The sequence below is a fragment of the Squalius cephalus genome, assembly GCF_949319135.1.
Source record: "Squalius cephalus genome assembly, chromosome: 18".
Taxonomy (NCBI): domain Eukaryota; kingdom Metazoa; phylum Chordata; class Actinopteri; order Cypriniformes; family Leuciscidae; genus Squalius; species Squalius cephalus.
In genome coordinates, this window is record NC_137139.1 from 18,696,744 (window position 1) to 18,714,719 (window position 17,976).

Below are 17,976 nucleotides of genomic sequence, written 5' to 3' on the forward strand. Positions count from 1 at the left end.
GTTATGCTCAAAGTGCCATACACACATACACTGGACACACAACGAAGGAAAGCAAGACAAATGTGGACAAGCACAGCATAAATACTGACATCGGTTAGAGTCAGAACACAAAAGCGTCGCCCCTTTCAAGTTCTATTCAGCGAAATGTGTTTGGGTGCTTTTCCTCGACACCAGAAACAATGAACTACAGTTACAATGCACAGGAAGCAGTCGTCATGTATGCCGTTGAGAGAACGAGTGTGTGACGTTACACAAAGACTGTGTTTCTGCCTCTTTATGTATGTAGCTGTGTGCATACATGGTATTAACGCTTATATTTCCCGTAGCTGTCCGTAGCATTGCTGAGGAGTCCACAGAAATTTTCCACAACAAGAAATTAATTAACCCCTCATTCTCTTCATTCATCTATTCTACTATCCCTGTGGTACCTTTATTCTGATTGGTCTCCACAGCTGCCTCTGGCTGCTTGCCTGTGAGAGAGAAAGACAGACAGAGAGAGATAGACAGAGAGAGATAGAGGGGGAACAAGGGAATAAAAAGCGACAGACAGAGACAGAATGAGAGACAGGGCACACAGTGTTCTTGAGTGGGGAAAATGAGAGCGCACAGAACTATGAAAACAGACACACAAACAAACGGCACACACATTGAACTGCGCTCTTTAACTATAACATGTTAAACCTGTGAATACACACCACAATTCTGGGCTAATCCGTCTCTATACAGTGCTAACTGTAGTCATTTCATCTACGCTGAAGGTGCTCTGTAACTCCATTGGACTCAAACAACAGGGCTGTGGATTACGTACCATTGGTGATGCCGCTTGGTTTGGCCATAGTTGTTGTGAGTGTGTTACTACTGTCCTCTGATTGGATGGTGAAACAAAAGGATAATGCGGGTTTGGAGGGGGGAGGTCGTGGGAAATTTTTAGGATTGGGTGGTGGTAGAGTTAAGAAAAAAAAGAAGAATCAATGATGATCATGTTGTATTAAGGGGAAATTGAAAAAAAGTTGCATGTAGGTAGATACAGTATGAAATTTAAAGTACTGAGATCACTGTCCTGCAGTGCAACTTTCCTGCAAGACTATTTTGCTTCATCTAAAGATTTTTCCTAATTCTTGTATAACAATTATTATTAGGGCTGTCAATGTTCTAGTTAAATTTGTAAATTAGTAATCATGAGTAACAAAATGTAGGGGTCTTAAGAGGTGTTTTTATCTATATATATAGTGGGCTTTTCTCCACAAATATTTATATGCGATTAATTGTGATTAATTTGATTTAGCCTATAAATTTGAATACTTTTTTCTTTTATTGATTATAATTATACATGTAGTTTTGATGACCTATCAGTTAAGACACAACATAGAATATTTGTATTTAAAGTAGGCTAATAAAAATCACAAGATTGCAAAAATGTCGTAAAAAAATGATGAATAAATAAATAATTAAAATAATTGCTGACCAGTTATTGCACCTAAAATATACACTATCCCTTATACATTCACATGGATTTTTTAAATGGTGAATAAAAAGAGGCCTGTTGGCATGTGAATTTTTATAAAAGTACACACTAATCTACGATTACGGGTATCAGAATAAAATATTACAAATCAATTTTTGCCAAAAAGACAATTCAATTGTCATCGTGAGGCAGTTATAAGTCCATCCGTGGCTGATGACACATTTACTGTAGAGCGATTCAGTGGGACAGTAACAGAACATGGCGCCACTTCATCCTTCATCCACCCACATCCAACCTTTGCTCTCTCTCCCTCTCTCTGTTTCTCTCTTTCGTTCCCTTTCTCTGAATAATTAATCAGCCTCCTCCAATATAACTCCTAATCCTTCTCTATTCCCCTCTCTCCAGTCTCCTCTCTGATGGCTGCGAGTTAAATTACCCATGGCACGGGCCATAAAGTTTGCAGCAGTGGAGCTCTGCTTGTCTCTCTTGCTCGTCTTACCATTCATAAATATTCCTGCAGGCTCTAAGCCCACTGGTCCTCCATTCACATCAAACCCATCCCTCTCTTATTTAAGGATCTCCCACCCCCTCTATCTCCATTCTCTACTGTCTGGTAGTGCTACTCACAACGTGTAAGTGTGCAGTCATTCTCACAACATCCTACACTAGCCTCAGCGTTTTTCTCTGAGTATTACAATGTATGTTTTGGTTGGCGTTTGATGCTCTTCCTTCTCACACCTACCTTTCTTCTCTTTCTTCTCCTCCTCCCCTTCCCCGGCTCCCAGTAGAGTGAATATGATGCCACTCTGTGAGTTGACTCCAACTGCGGTCACCAGCATCCTCCCTGATCCCTCCATTACATGGGTACCTGAGAAACAAAGAATGAGAGAAAGACATAGACAATGTTTGATATTTTACTGCAGCACATTGGAAAGACCCGACCAAATTTCCCCCAAAGGGAGTTCCTACTAGCCTGATAGAACAAGTTTAAATAAACAATTTCACACTGAACAATGTTGCTGATTTGTGACCTCCCAGCATGCAGTGCAGCATCAATAAATAATGTTCTTCCCTTCATAATAATGTATATATGTATATATATATATATATATATATATATATTATATATATATATATATATATATATATATTTATAATTTTCTTGTAAAATGACCTCGAGCTAAATAAATTAATTATTTTTATTATTATTGACAAAAATAGTAATAGTTGAACTTACATAGCATTATTTTTTTCAAAATATTAATTTTGCTAAATATTTATTTAGGTCCCACTTTATATTAAGTGGCTTTAAGTACTATGTACTTACATGTACTTACATTGAAATTAATAATTTGATACAATGTACTTATTGTGTAACTACATGTTTTTACATTGTACTTACATTTTAAAAATTCCTGCATGTAATTACAGCTGTAATTAATTTATGTAATTACATTTGTAAGTACACAGTTGACCCTTCCCTTACACCTTAAACCTACCCAATCCACCACACCTGTCCCTAACCTTACCCGTATCACACCTCAATAGCAGCAAAAGTGTTTTACAATACAACATGAACACAATAAGTACATTGTACTTATTTTTTTATGTAAGTACATAGTACTTAACGCCACTTAATATAAAGTGGGACCTTTATTTATAATAATGATAATAATAATAATAGTAACAATAGTTACATTTAAATATTTTCTTACAAGAAAATTATAAGTCTTACAAGAAAATTACAATTTTCTATAATAATAATAATAATGTTTAAATTAATAAAAATGAATAATAATTGAATAATAATAAAAAAATATTAAATACAATTTTACTTAAACGGCCTAGAGCTTGGAAGTAGTTGAAAAAATAATAATCATAATAATTTAGTTTAATTTTTGAGGTTGAGGTTACTTTCCAAACAACCATTTAAATTCATTTTAAACAATAGATCTATAATCGCCTTGACAAGAATTTTCTGAATGAGACATTTTACACGTAGTGAACAATTTAAAATTGGTAAAACAAGGTGTTAATAAAGGAAATTATTACAACAGTTGTTGCAACTCATATTTTCCTTGATTATGTTCACATTTTCTCAACAATTTCTTTTAAAGAGTGACTATATATCTACAAATACAGACAGGCGGGTCTGCTGGAGTTCACCATTAGCATTTGACTTACACAGACTCCAGACCCCACACAACGACAGCCTCCATACATAAACTTCACAAAAAATATCATTGGGATATTATTCAATAATAGCATCATGGGGGCAGGACAGCCTCATAAAGAGAATGGAGTTATCATCCCAAGTGTCTAAGAATAGCATGGAGGAAGGGAGAGGGCATGCACCAGTGCTCACAGCAGGAAACAGAGATTCTCAGATCTAATTAACAACATCTGGATGCCACTGCAGCATCTCAGTTATTCTGACACACAGAATGCGGATGCTCTGAGCATGCTTTGTGCCCGCTGACTGACAGCTGAAGGAGCGCAGCCGAGAGCAGAATACAAAGCCATTTCAAGAGAGGCCAGTGACCAGTCTCAAGTAGAGTGATGGGCATCAACCTCTAAACAATGAATCACTGCATCACTTTTAATGCACAGTGACTTTGTTGCAACCAGCTTAAAAGGCCCGCAATAAAGATTTCTATATTAGCGTGCATATCAACACACGGTAACGTTCTGTTTATTATAGTGCAAGCTGCAATTATGTCGCCTGCCACTTTAAATGCAAGAGCTCTTTTGAACAGGATGGATTATGATTGGCTGGAGATAAAAAAAAAAGTTATTGTTACAGCTGTGGTGTGGATTTCCCTGTTCTCAAAGAATTATACTATTATTAAAACTTTATAGGCATAGTTATCAACACTAACAGGTGTGAACAGGCCTTAAAAAGGTATATAGAATATTAAAGGTGCTGTAAGCAATTTAAGGAATCCAAGTGCATGAGAGATTGTATGATTGACCATTTTTTAAATAATCAAAGAAAATTGCATCTGTCAGTAAGATGTACATCAGTAATGGTGATATATTTGGTTTAACTTTATTTTGAAATTTCATTGGAACTAGGGCTGCACAATATTAGAAAAAAAAACTGACGTTCCAATATTTTCTGTGATATACAGTATATTGCGATATTAAAAAATAATTAAATAGCTAGCTTGGAAAGAATTAATCATTCTAGAATTGTGATTTTGTTAAGGAGTACAATTTAAAACCTCTTTCAGTAACTATAAAGTGAATAGAATTTAAAAAAAAAAAATTCCCACAACACATTGAATATGGTGCAGGGATGACGTCAAAACCCAGAAGACTAAATCAACAGTCGTTCCCTCAAGATATTTCTATGGGTTTTTATATTTTTCAATTTATGAGTAAAATATGAGTAACGATACTTGAACGTTTTGTTCTACGTAAACTGCACACACTCACACCCCAAACATTCTTATCTAGTTACTTATTAGAAACATAAATTTAAAAAAAAAAACATAACAGCTTTAAAATTTGTATTTTTGAGATGAGTGTGTGTCATTTATGTTGTAGAGTAAAACGTTGAAGTATCGTCATAAAACAATAAAATAACATTTTAAAAACCCATAGGAAAATCTCGAGGGAACCAGGGATGAATTAGTCTTCCAGGTTTTGACGTCATCCCTGCACCACTCTGTACTGTTACAATAAAAATAACAACTATTTATAATATTTATTGTAGTTATAATTAAACAAAAATATTAAGCAAAATTAGAAACACATGCATATAGAGTTTATACATGTGTGCAGCTCATGAGCAGTTTGGAGCGTCTCTGCTTATTTACGATGCAAGGGTAAATAAAGAACTGTTTCTTTGATTAAGTACAGCATATTCTTTACTTAAAGCTGCAGTCCGTAGTTTCCTCTTTGTCGCCATCTCTGTCTGAAATCTGCAATTGCAGTTATTCGCGGAATTATCAACTTTACGTGGGTTGTGCCTCGGCACGGCAAATCGCGGATGGATCCAATGTTTTGAGGAGAATGTGCGGCTGTCAGTCGCCGCGCCGGTGTGGATCCTGTCATTCAGAATCACAGATTCTACTTTTTGGAAGTATGACCAACATAAGAATTTTCGCCGGAAAATGTCATCTGAACAAGTAAGTAACATCCACTTTTGTTCTGACCAGCTAAGGGAAAAAAGCATTGCAGTAAATCGCGCTGATTAAATCTAACGACCGCTAATCATATCACGTCAAACCTTGCAGATTATATTTGTTCTCAAATCGTTAATGTTAACAGCATCAGCATTGCGTGACTACATTTAATGTGTATTAGGGCTACCTGTAGTTCAGTTTCCATTTCTGTGCAGTCTAAAATCGAATTGTCATACCAACAAATTAATGTTCCTTAGAACTAGTTCTCTTTGAAATACAAACACGCATATCTGTAATCAGATGCATATTTACTGCATTATTCAATATTCTGATGCATGGGAAAAAAAGCCGTCTCTGCGTCCTTTTGAACCTTTCAAAAGCCCTTCCGATATTTATCCTTGTTTTCGCATGGGCCCGGTTCCAGTCAGTTTTTTTCTGTAGCCACTACGAAGTCCAAAGTCTTTTGCATTTTACAACGGGTGAATCTCCAGATGTCACAGGTGATTGCCGTTTGAACCTTTCTGGATCCGCCATCAAATTGATAAGTTTAATTATATCAAGTGCTGTGAGAAAAGACTATAAATCTCCACCTCCAACATCCTCACACGCAATATAGCCTACTAACCGAGACTCCTTCTTTATGTGTACAGATGTGACGTAATGACGCAAAGACATGCTCAAATTTCCCACGGAAATCCACCAGTACCACTGGAATTAAAAACATTATTACAAGCTTACCATTTTGAAACAAGCTAAGGCAAGCAGATAGTTTTGAACACTGGCTGGTTATGTACTTTCTCAAACATTTATTTTGGATCATTTTTAACCCAAAAAAGTTACGGACTGCAGCTTTAAGAAACACTTTATATATAGTAGTCAACATTTGAAGTGGACCAAAACCTTTCATCAAAGTTATACATGAATTTTGAACAATGCCCGTTCTTGTCTTAGGACAACTTTATGAACCTTTTTGATCCACTTCAGATGTTGACTAATGTATTTGAGGAGCGGTGAAGAGCGTCTTGCATTTGTCTTCGAGTCACAACAAAATGTTTTGCTTTTGCCTATGTCACAATATGAGGTAAATCCGGACCTGTAGCCTATGTAAGGAACCTTAAAGTTTTTAAACTTGGATACAATCACAGGTGATTTTTCAGGGGGCTGAGATGCTGAAACCCCCATTAAATAGGGTCTATCAACGTCTATGACCCACACATGTACACGGCGCTTACCAGAGAGAAGCATGGGGTCCTTGTCGGCCGACTTCCGCACATGGTCTGATTCACCAGTTAACGAGCTCTCGTCGATTTTCAGGTCATTCGCCTGAATCAGGACCCCATCAGCAGGTAGGAGGTCACCTGAGAGAGATAAATAAATATCACGTGATCAGCAGGGCATCCTTAATATCCCAAAAAGCATCCACTGTTCCTACCAATAATGCTGTATTACACTGGGTACATTATCAACAAATGAATTCTCATTGTGATTTGTGGACATGTGAACATCACTCTAAATATATTTGTGTGTTAATCCACACCTCATATTAGATGAGTTAAGCCTAATCTCAGCATTCATTCCATTCTCTGAGCTCAGCAGAACAGGAAACTTACCATATTTGACCTGCGCCATGTCCCCAACCACCATCTCAGCAACAGGGATCTGGATGACGTTTCCATTGCGCACCACAGCGAATCGCTGCTCCAGCTCGATGCGGCTCTGCAGTCCCCGGAACTGTTTCTCTTTACTCCAGTCGTTGAAAGCGGTCACCAGCACCACGCAAATGACGGATAGCAGGATGGCTGCACCTTCAATCCATCCTGCCTCCGCCTCCCCTTCATCTTCAGCTCCTCCTGACACATTCCCACAACCTGCAGAGGGTTGAGGTTGCTATTACATGGCTGTCTGGCATACTTGATTCTGATTGCTCAATAGCAGTATTGAGCAGTCAAATAGTTTGGTATGATAACGAGAAAACTGGATTTTTTTAATGATCAAATCATGACAACATTTGCCAAACGTGAACATCTCACAAATTAATATTACACGTTCTGTCTATTAGAAATGCACATTTGACAGTAGCTTGAGTTGGAATGCAGATGTAAATGTATTTCATAAACAAAAACAGTAACATCTGTAAAAAATTATAACACCCTCATTTATTTAGGATACACGCATGAACCACAAATGAACCTCACTACCATGGTAAATAGTAACTATATGGTTTCTATGCTATTTTTAATTTTTTTTTTTAAACAGTAGCCTAAGGGCATTAGTAAAAGCACAAAAACTGTTGTAACTTAATAACAAAAAATACTGTAACTATACTCCTTTAATACATTTGATGTCTACAATATATGATTATCCAAATGGTTTCTGTTAGCTTTACTAGAGTAAATCATGGTAAATGTTGGCCACTTGTGAATTGGAAAGCACTTGTTTACCGCGTCAGTGTTGTTGAAAATGTCAGCGCTGTTTCATCTGGCTTACATCACGACACGAGGCACTAGATTTGCGGTTTGTATCGAAGAAATCTACACCGAACTGTAATGCTGCTCATTGGACCTCACGGCGATGTAGTGGTCACGTGATTGAGACGGTCAGCAGCTGAAATACATTCGTTCTGCTACATTGTGTTTTGAGCTGAGCTGATAAATGTTCCGTGTGTCGCGCGGTTCAAACGTATGGAAGTCTTTAGGTAGCAATATTCGATTTGAAATGTAATATGCAAAATGACAATGCAATATGTAAAATGGCAATGCATTTCTGTTTTTAAATTTACACTTTCCATTACATTTTTGCAACGTTTGGTGCAAAATGAAAATGAAAATTCAATTATATAATTTACATTTGCCATTTCATACACTGGTTTTAATATGTAGCCTAAATTGAATCCATATTTTAACGCTTTATAAGTTGCAAAATTAAAATGAAAATGTATTACAGAACTGATTAGATATGTTTAACAGCATGTTCATGCAAAAACTGTTGCAAAATTATCATTTAACTGTTATTTTTCTTAATTGCATTTACACTCACAGTTAAGACACTTGCGATTGCATTATCATTAAATGTCCCTCAATGATTGTAGCAAAATTCAATGTGCAAATTGAAAATGCATTCCTAGCCGATCACGTCCCCGCCCACTCCCACTCCCACCCTGTCAATCACTGCGTGAAGGCGGGGCTCGGCAACAGGTAAACATGGGCTATGTGTTAAGTGTTTTGAGGTGTTGGAATGAAACACTAGAGCTGATACGAGCGTTATATTCACTGGCAGAAGAAGTGGAGCGTGAACAGATAAATGGTGGTGTTTCCGAAGATTATTACTCGTCTGCAGGTGATAGAACCAGTTGTTGGAACATCTGGGAGAATGTTCTGCTGCGCTGTTGTTGTCTGATGCTGGACTGTGTTAATGATGGTTTTGTTTTGTATAAAATATTCTCATTGTCTGATACACATTATCTTTATTCTTGTTACTATTTACTATAATGTTGGAGATCATTTAGTTTTTCCTTACAATTGCATTGGCCTATTACTCTGAGATCACAGAATATGAAGGGTCAAAATCAAAGCTAGCGAAAAATGTGATCGCTCTTTAATTCTTCATAACTGGCTGTAATGTTCAATAAAGTGACTCATGTGATGTATGACCATCTCCCATTTCTATTTGATGCAACGGGGCCAACTTGACGCAGTGATTGACAGGGTGGGAGGGGGCGGGGACGTGATCGGCTCGGAATGCATTTTCAATTTGCCCATTGAATTTTGCTACATTCATTGCGGGACATTAATGAAAATGCAATTGCAAGTGTCTTAACTGTGAGTGTAAATGCAATTAAGAAAAATAACAGTTAAATGATCATTTTGCTACAGTTTTTGCTTGAACATGTTAAACATATCTAATCATTTCTGTAATTAATTTTAATTTGGCAACTTATAAAGCGTTAAAATATGGATTAATATGGAACTAGTGTATGAAATGACAAATGTAAATTATATAATTTTTTTTTAATTTTAATTTTGCACCAAACGTTGCATAAATGTAATAATGGCAAATGTAAATTTAAATACAGAAATGCATTGCCATTTTACAAATTGCATTGTCATTTTGCATATTACATTTCAATTTGAATATTGCTACCCAAATGCTTCCATAATATGAAAGTTATTTTATCAAAGAATCCTGAAAAAAGAAATCCACAAAACAAATTGCACAAAACTATTAAGCAGCACAACTGTTTTCAACATTGATCATAATAAGAAATGTTTCTTGAGTATCAAATCAGCATATTAGAATGATTTTTGAAGGATCACGTGACACTGACGCTGAAAAGTTAACTTTGCCATCACAAATGACATTTTAAAAAATATTAAAATAGAAAACAGTTTTTAAATTTTAAATTGTAAAAATATTTCGCAATATTACTGTTTTACTGTATTACTGATCAAATAAATGTACAGTAATAAAAATAATCACCCTGCCAGGGCTTATTTTCTATTTTATAATGATTGGCTTGTCATTGCATAAGACTCTTAAAGCTCAACTTTAGTGTACGCTAGTGTAATATGGGCAATGAAATGAAACGCGCGTGCTCACGCAGTAGTGTGAATCTGGCGGTAGATCACCCGTCCACATAAAGAAAAGAAAAAATAAATTATAAAATAATGAAAATAATAACCTTTCAACAAAACATTCAGGGAATTTCGAACGTTCTGATGAAAGGGTATATAGGCCTAGGCTAGAAATACGTTTGAGAATGAATCGCTTGTTGTAAAAGAGAAAAACATATTTGCGTGGTGCCCCCCTGGACAGCAACAATAAACAGCAACATGCAGCTTTGTGGAAAATAATTCTGAAAGTTTTAGGCTGCATAATGTAAACGTCACTCTGCATAAGGATGGGATATGTACAACAACAAGCGGATTGATATGGGCATATGGGTGATATGGTTAATCCGCCTATGCTTGTTGTACATGTCAAAATCATCATTTTTATATGGTTAATCCGCCTATGCTTGTACATATCAAAATCATCATTTTTATATGGTTAATCCGCCTATGCTTGTTGTACATATCAAAATCATCATTTTTATATGGTTAATCCGCCTATGCTTGTTGTACATATCCCTTCCTTATGCAGAGTGACGTTTACATTATGCAGACTAAAACTTTCAGAATTCTTCTCCACAAAGCTGCATGTTGCTGTTTATTTTTCCACAGCACCCTTAAACTCCTCCCTTTTATTTTCTCTCTTTCTGCATTCCTGCTTGACAGTCCATTTTCTCACCTTCATTCTCACCTTTTTCCTCCCACACTCCCTTGATTCAGTTCTCTCTCTCTCTTCCCTCCCACTCTCTATCCGTCATTGCCTCCTCCCTCGACCCACACCATCCCTTTAACTAATTTCCTCTATACACCTCATCCCTCTAACATCCCTGTCTTTCTCTCCCTGACTAGCTTCCCTCTCTCTCTCACCCTCGGCCTCGTGTCCGGGTGGCTGATAGAAGGACAGGCCGAGGGAGATGATGGCTGCAATCTCCAAGATGATGAGGGTGACGTCTTGTAATGCCTCCCACACCAGCTGAAGGAAGGTCTTGGCCTTTTTCGGGGGTATGAAGTTTTGTCCAAATGCCTGTCTGCGCTTCTCCAGATCTGTCGGGTTATCTGACAAACCTGAAAGGAAAGGAAGAAGAATCAAACAAGGGTTGTCACAATTTTTTAAGAGGTGGGCACCCTCTCTCTCGGGCCAATGAGTAGGCAGTCTCGTGTAGCCAGAACTTCAGACGGTCGGCAGAAGGTCTCCATAGCCGCTTTCAATTGGCCAAGGACCGCCCACAGGCCATCTGAGAGACATGTAAAGCAACCAATCACAGTTCGGTTTGTTCAGCGTCTGTTACTGTAAATGTAATGTTGATGTCCCTACAATAACAGACTGCTGTCTAAAATGCATAGATGTATTTTAAAGAGTATGCTGTGAGTGTGAACTAAACATGCTTTACACACCTTTGAAAATCTATAGTTTACCCTCAAACATGATGGCTTTTTTTCTTCCATGACGGGGTTTGGCATGACAAAGGCTTTTTTTCCAGGCAAAACCGTTAAAAGAATGAGACACACATGTCTCCCGGAAATCTTGTAGAATTCATCCAATCAGATGACGACTTAGAAACTCCTGAAGTGTTTCCAATTTTGAGTGTCATATATACAGTATGCATCAAACATTCAGCCAACGTTCCGTGGGAATAACGTCTGAGGCTGAGACTTATGAGTAGGATATACTGTACCATAGAGGAACTGAGTGTGCCGCTCTCATCACAGGGCCCAGGACTTTTCCTGCTGAATGTCAAAGCATCCTGTGCATTCAGATTCACCCAATGCAGGGCACATTGCTTTTAAAAGACCATTTAGAATGAGATGTTGTTGTTAGCTGTCTGCAGTCTCGCAGTTTGGATTTTAAAAGTCTTTAGCCATAATGTATTTTGGCAATATGGTCTTTTGACAAGGGCATTGTAAAGTTCAACTGATAAATCCTTGATATCTCCCTAATGATTAATATCCCTGTATACCTCCTGAGTAATAGGCATTCCTATTTATAAAAAATAAATAAATAAACTAATTAAACTAATGACTTTTAAAATATGCAAAGATTTTAAAACACTAGGCACTTGGAGACTCTAAAAATGACTCCAGAGGAAAAACTGGGTATCATACACTAAACGAGGATCACACACCAGACTTTCAAGTCACTCTGAACTCAACAAACTTACACAAAAACATGCCTTGTTGAAAGAAGGTACATGACAAATTAAAATAATTTGTTTTCTAAAATTGACTTAAAATATCAAACATGCTTGATATCCTCCAACTGGATAGAATTAAAGTCTGAAGCTGAAAAAATCTGTGTCCCATCATACACAAAGCGATTTTTTGTGAAATCTGTCAACTCAAATCTGTGAACTGGCTCTCAATTTCGACAAATAGCACCGACTCCTCCAGACTGAAAATCGGGGCAAAAATCTGTGCAAAATTTGTGTAGTGTATTCCAGCCTTTACAGCAGTGCTTCTAAACCAGGGGGCCGGGCCCACTAGGGTGCAGGATGACTTAAATGAAAAATCTTTGAATATATGAAGATAATATCTCTAATCTAAATTGAAATGATAAAAACAATATTAAAAACTAGCAAAAACTATTAAATCAATAACTAATAACTAAAAATCAGTGACTTTAGTTTTTATTGAAGAACATACAGGTCTTGAAACTTGTGGAATCACAAAATGAATTGTGTGTCATTCATTTAATATATACATTTCTGTTAATAAAAAGTAAAAAACAAGCAGTTTTGTTATAATTACAGCATAAATACTGGAAGTATTTTAGCTTATATTTAGAGGGGGGCCTTCAAATATCGGACTGCGAATATTGTGTTCAGAAAGACTAAAAAGAAACGTTGAAAAAAAAGTTGCTTTCTTAAATTTTTAAGTACAATCAACTTGAATGTTTAAGTCATTTCAACTTAAATTACATTAAAATGACTTAAAAAAATTAGTTGAATCTTGAAAAAAAGTAGAAAATTGCTGAACTTATTTTGATGAGTTAAAGCAATGTAAAAACATATGTTGTCATAACTTATTGATCATATCATTTTTTACAGTGTAGGTATGGGTTTGGCACCTGGGTTTCCGTCATGTAAACTAAGGGTGCTTTTCAAAATTTCTAGACATAAGTCAACATATTAGCTTGCTAGCATGTATTATAAGCCAATACAGTCAGCTCAAGAAAATGTAAAAATGCTGTTTCCAAAGTCAACAGAATTTAACATATATCATGCTGACCCTAGTTTTTTTCATCAGACCGCCCTAGACCAAACTAATCCTTACAGCCAGAAGAAAGTGCATATAAATAAAGAGTTCAGTTTTCTACTGTGAACAACTCCCATACCATTTCACACAAACACACACACTAGCTTTAAATACGCCATGGAGCTAATTGACACCTTTAATAGCATATGCACTGCTTCCCTTTCCTATTATCACCACGCATTTAGCCATCTTACAATCTCAAAGATTCAAATGAGGGTCACTAATACCAAGTGTGTGCACCAACTGACAATAATGACCCAAGCGCAATGTATTAGAACATAACGATTTGTTAAAGCACATTGTTCCAATGTAAAAGAAGATGTGAGTCAGACTGAGCCACATATATTGAATTTCTGATGTAAATAATTAATTGCATATTTCTGCTCATTTCAAAAGGCTCATATAGAATGAGGGGCTGAGAGAAGAAAGGAAGGATGACGAGAAATAGATATGAAGACATGAGACACATTGCACTTAATGTGCTCAATGCCACAACCCCCCAACCCTCATCTTTCCCCAGCCATCTATGTCTTTCAGTCGTTCTGAGTCTTTCTCTTACTCTCTCTTTCATAGATTTGTGCAGTTTCCATGGCGATGAAGACATCAAGCACAAATTGTGCCGTACTTCAACTTCCTGTCTTCGGGCACCTTTTCGCCCAGCTACAGATGATGTCATTGATTCAGTGCAGTACATGCAAAACTTTTAATAGATTTTTGATTGGTCTGCTGTGAAAGCTGTTTTTGCAGACATGAGTCTTTTAGAGCTGGAGAGAAAATTCATGATTTCTTTTTCTTTTTTGTCAATGTTGAAGTCAGTAGAGTCACCCGGAGTGAAACCCAGCATTACAGCTCAGCTGAATGAGGCAGTATTGACGTCAGTCTATGAGTGTGCATGCGTGTGTGCAGTGAACATGCTTCAGAGACGTATAAGGACAGGACTATCCAACCAGAAAATACTTTAAGTGGACAAAGGAGGAATGTGTGGGCTGGTATGTATACCGCGACTGAGACAGAGCATCAGGCCAACTGATGGCAAGAGCACCTGAGGGTTATACACTGATCACAGTCACTCCAAACCTGCACTCAGCACTAAACCTTATTATTACCCTTACTGAATGCATGATCATACAACACTCTAGATGAAAAGTGGACGTATGAGTGAAAGACAAAGAGAGAGTCAGGAAGGACAGAAGATGAATGAAGACGACAATCTCATGCCATCTGAAGAAGGTGATTCTTAAAGTGATAATTCACCTAAAAATGAAAATTTGGTAACGCTTTACAATAGGGTTTCCATTTATTTTATATTAGTTAACATGAACTTACAAAGAACAAAACTTTGGCAGCATTTAATAGTCTTAATGATGATTTCATGATTATTTATACACTTTTCAAACCAGAAGTTGCACTCAGTTAATGCACTTTGATGCAACTGTAACTTTATAAACATTAACAAAGATTAATAAATGTTTTAAGAAATATGCATTGTTGGCAATGTTATCTAATGCATTTACTGATGTCAACAAATGAGACCTTATTGTAAAATTTTACAGCAAATGATTTACACTTTCATGTCATTCTAAAAGAATGAAAGTCATTATTCATTGAGAATCTTTTTAGTCTCCTCGGCACATTCATGAGAAAAGCAGCTACGTCTGATTTGTGATGAAATCTTGAATTTGATGAATTATTCATGAATCAGACTGATCTAGTTGGTTCACTAATGGTTGCTGCGGTAAACAGCAGAGAGAAAAATACTGAAATTTAAGTCATTATTTATTGAAAAATCTCACCTAGCTATCCTTGGCTCATTTATAAGAGAAAAAAAAAGGTCTCTGATTTCATTTGTGAAGGAATTGTTTTCCTGAATCGTATCTTTTCATTAATTTGACTGATTGGTTCACATCGATCAAAATGATTCGGACTGATACGGGTTACAAAATTGAATGATTCATTTCTAGTTTACTCAGTAACTGCAGCTCACTAGAGGGGATTATCAATGAATAAAATTGGCAAATCAATAAATAAAAATCAATCAGTTTCAGTCTGTTCCTCACAGAACATAAGAACATATGGAATAATGTAGCAAACATCAAATGAACCACTCTTACGATACTTTTGTGTCTATTTTGAAGCTATCTAAAGTTCCAGTCCCCTTTCATTATAACTGCATCTTCAAAATGTCTTCTTTTGTGTTCAACAGGAGAAAGAATGTCATACAGGTTTAGAACAACAGGAGGGTGAGCAAATGAAGGCAGGATTTTCATGGATGAACTGTCTCTTTAAGAAAAACTGCTGAGTAGCCATGCCCGCATCCATTCGCTTTAAAGAATCTCTTGCTTTTCAAACACCCCACCTCCTTCTCCCCCCACCCAACTCACTCACTCTAACTCTCTCTCGCCATCTCCCCTTGGTGTGTCCTTGACAATGCGGCAAGCTATACCAGAGTTTCTTCTCTCTCCTTCCATTCCTTCCTAACCTCCCTCTCTCTCGCTTCTCTTGTTCATTCTCTTTCCACCCCCACTGCTCTCGGATCTCCATGTCCTGCTGCAGCAGAACAGGTATCTGTACGTTCAGGCTGATAGATTGATACGTCCACGGCCAGCACTGAAAATCGTGTTTATAGCAGGCCGAGATCCGTGGATCTGCGGTCCGCACACTGAAGCGTATTGCTGGAGAGGATGGTGAGACACTAATGGACTTCCATTTTCAGGGCCTCATCTTCACAGTGTCAGCCTTATTCAGCATCACTTCATCTCCACCCCCTCCGCTTTCCTCTCCTCTCCTGTTGTCTCTGCTTTGTCATGGTCATGTAACAGGATTAGTTCTGCTTCTACTTGCACTTAGAGGCAAACTCCTCTTATTGTATGACTATTAGCATCAGGAGCATCAGGTTTTGTTATCACCTGTCAACAGAGCAGTTCCTGATGACAGCTGTTAGCTATGTCCATACATATAGCTGGTCTGAAAGCTTTCATGTCTTCTCAACCATTGCACCAGTGGAAGTTCCGAAACCTTCTGTGTTATAGTTTATGTTAGATGTTACTCCTGAAAGGGCTTTTACACACCAGGGCAACATCTGATATTCTAACAACCACATTTTCCAACTGTTGCTACAAAAATTACCTGAGGATAGTTCACCCGAAAAATGAGAATTCTGCCATCATCTACTCACTCTCATGTTGTTCCAAACCCATATGACTTTCCTTAATCTTCGAAACACAAACGAAGATGTTTTTAATGAAACCTGAGAGACTTCTGTCCTTCCTTTAAAAGTCCACTGAACCAAAACGTTGACTGTTCAAAACATTCATAAAGAGTCGATTAAAGAGGTTTTAATTTGAGATTTAATTTAGGCTTTTAATCACATACATTGATCGATGCACATACAAAGAGATCATCAAATATACTCAACAGATGCTCAAATGTGCTTGCGTGCAATATACATTATTACATATTTGATGAGCTTTATTTATGTGCGTTTATCAATGTTTATACAGCATGTGATGTGAATAAAAGCCTAAATTAAAGGACAGTTTGGCGAATAACAACCAGCTTTGTATTTTAACAGTGTCATGGCATATGTAAATGAACAATGTGTACTCTCAATTTTACCTGCCCCAGATCTCTTGGTTTATTTATCAGCTCAAGGCATTTTAGTAAAACTACACATCATATCTTTGTATCCCTTCCCAACGACAGTCGGATTGAGCCCAGTGCATTATGGGTGTTGAAGTTTCCCTATTTTTTTGACAAAAGAAAACATAGCCCTTTTTCTGTTTTCTCTAGTCATGTAGACTTTCTACTGCTTAGACAGCCAAGTTTTATTAAAAACCCATCTTGCCAGTGGTAAATTACACCTTTAAATCTGTTCATCAGACAAAGTGATCGTGTCTCATCAGAAGACCTAAAACAGCCCAATTCATATGGATTCTGTTTCAACTTTTTGAACCATCAAAGATTTGGTGTAATGGACATTCAATGGAGGTACAGAAATCTCTCAGGTTTCATAAAAAAAAAAAAACTGTTTCAAAGATGAACAAAAGTTTAGTGAGTTTGAAACATGAGGATGAGTAACTGATGAGAGAATTTCCATTTTGGGGTGAACTATCCCTTTAAGCAAAATGTCTAAAAAAACATCTAGTGATTGAACTAATACAATTATTGCACTTCTTACTGTCATAGAACAGAAGAGTGCAAATACAGGTAATGTCTGAACAGAGTTTACGAGTTTTACGAGTCAGAGCAGGCGAGTCTCTGGATTGCAGATTGTGATGGTGATACTGGCATGTGAATGATAAGTCATATATCTTGTTGCATGTAGTGAAGAGAAGTGGCTGGTGGGCTGAAGACTGGCAGACGATGACACACAGAAAACTGAAGAAGACGAAGGACGGGACAGTTCGATGCACAGGTAAGTAGTCAGGTTCCGGTTCAGTGTGGAATGACAAGACCAGACGCTGATGAGTGTGTAAAGCAGGCTTAAATGAAGTGGAGCTGATGAAGGTGAATGATAGCAGGT

At 37.1% G+C, this 17,976-nt stretch overlaps 1 protein-coding gene across 5 annotated transcripts in view; it reads right to left on the reverse strand.

Moving 5' to 3' along the window:
* Positions 1-17,976, reverse strand: part of atp2b3b (ATPase plasma membrane Ca2+ transporting 3b) — a 63,132-nt gene that overhangs the window by 25,420 nt on the left and 19,736 nt on the right. For 3 of the 5 annotated variants that reach the window (XM_079849042.1, XM_079849040.1, XM_079849044.1), the window contains exons 3-7: positions 11,070-11,267; positions 7,206-7,463; positions 6,828-6,953; positions 2,208-2,333; positions 429-470 (exon numbers count right to left, since the gene is read on the reverse strand). In XM_079849042.1, coding sequence (XP_079705168.1) covers positions 429-470; positions 2,208-2,333; positions 6,828-6,953; positions 7,206-7,463; positions 11,070-11,267 — 750 coding nt within the window. The remainder of the gene's footprint in view (positions 1-428; positions 471-2,207; positions 2,334-6,827; positions 6,954-7,205; positions 7,464-11,069; positions 11,268-17,976) is intronic. The other 2 variants (XM_079849043.1, XM_079849041.1) reach the window with 1 other exon arrangement.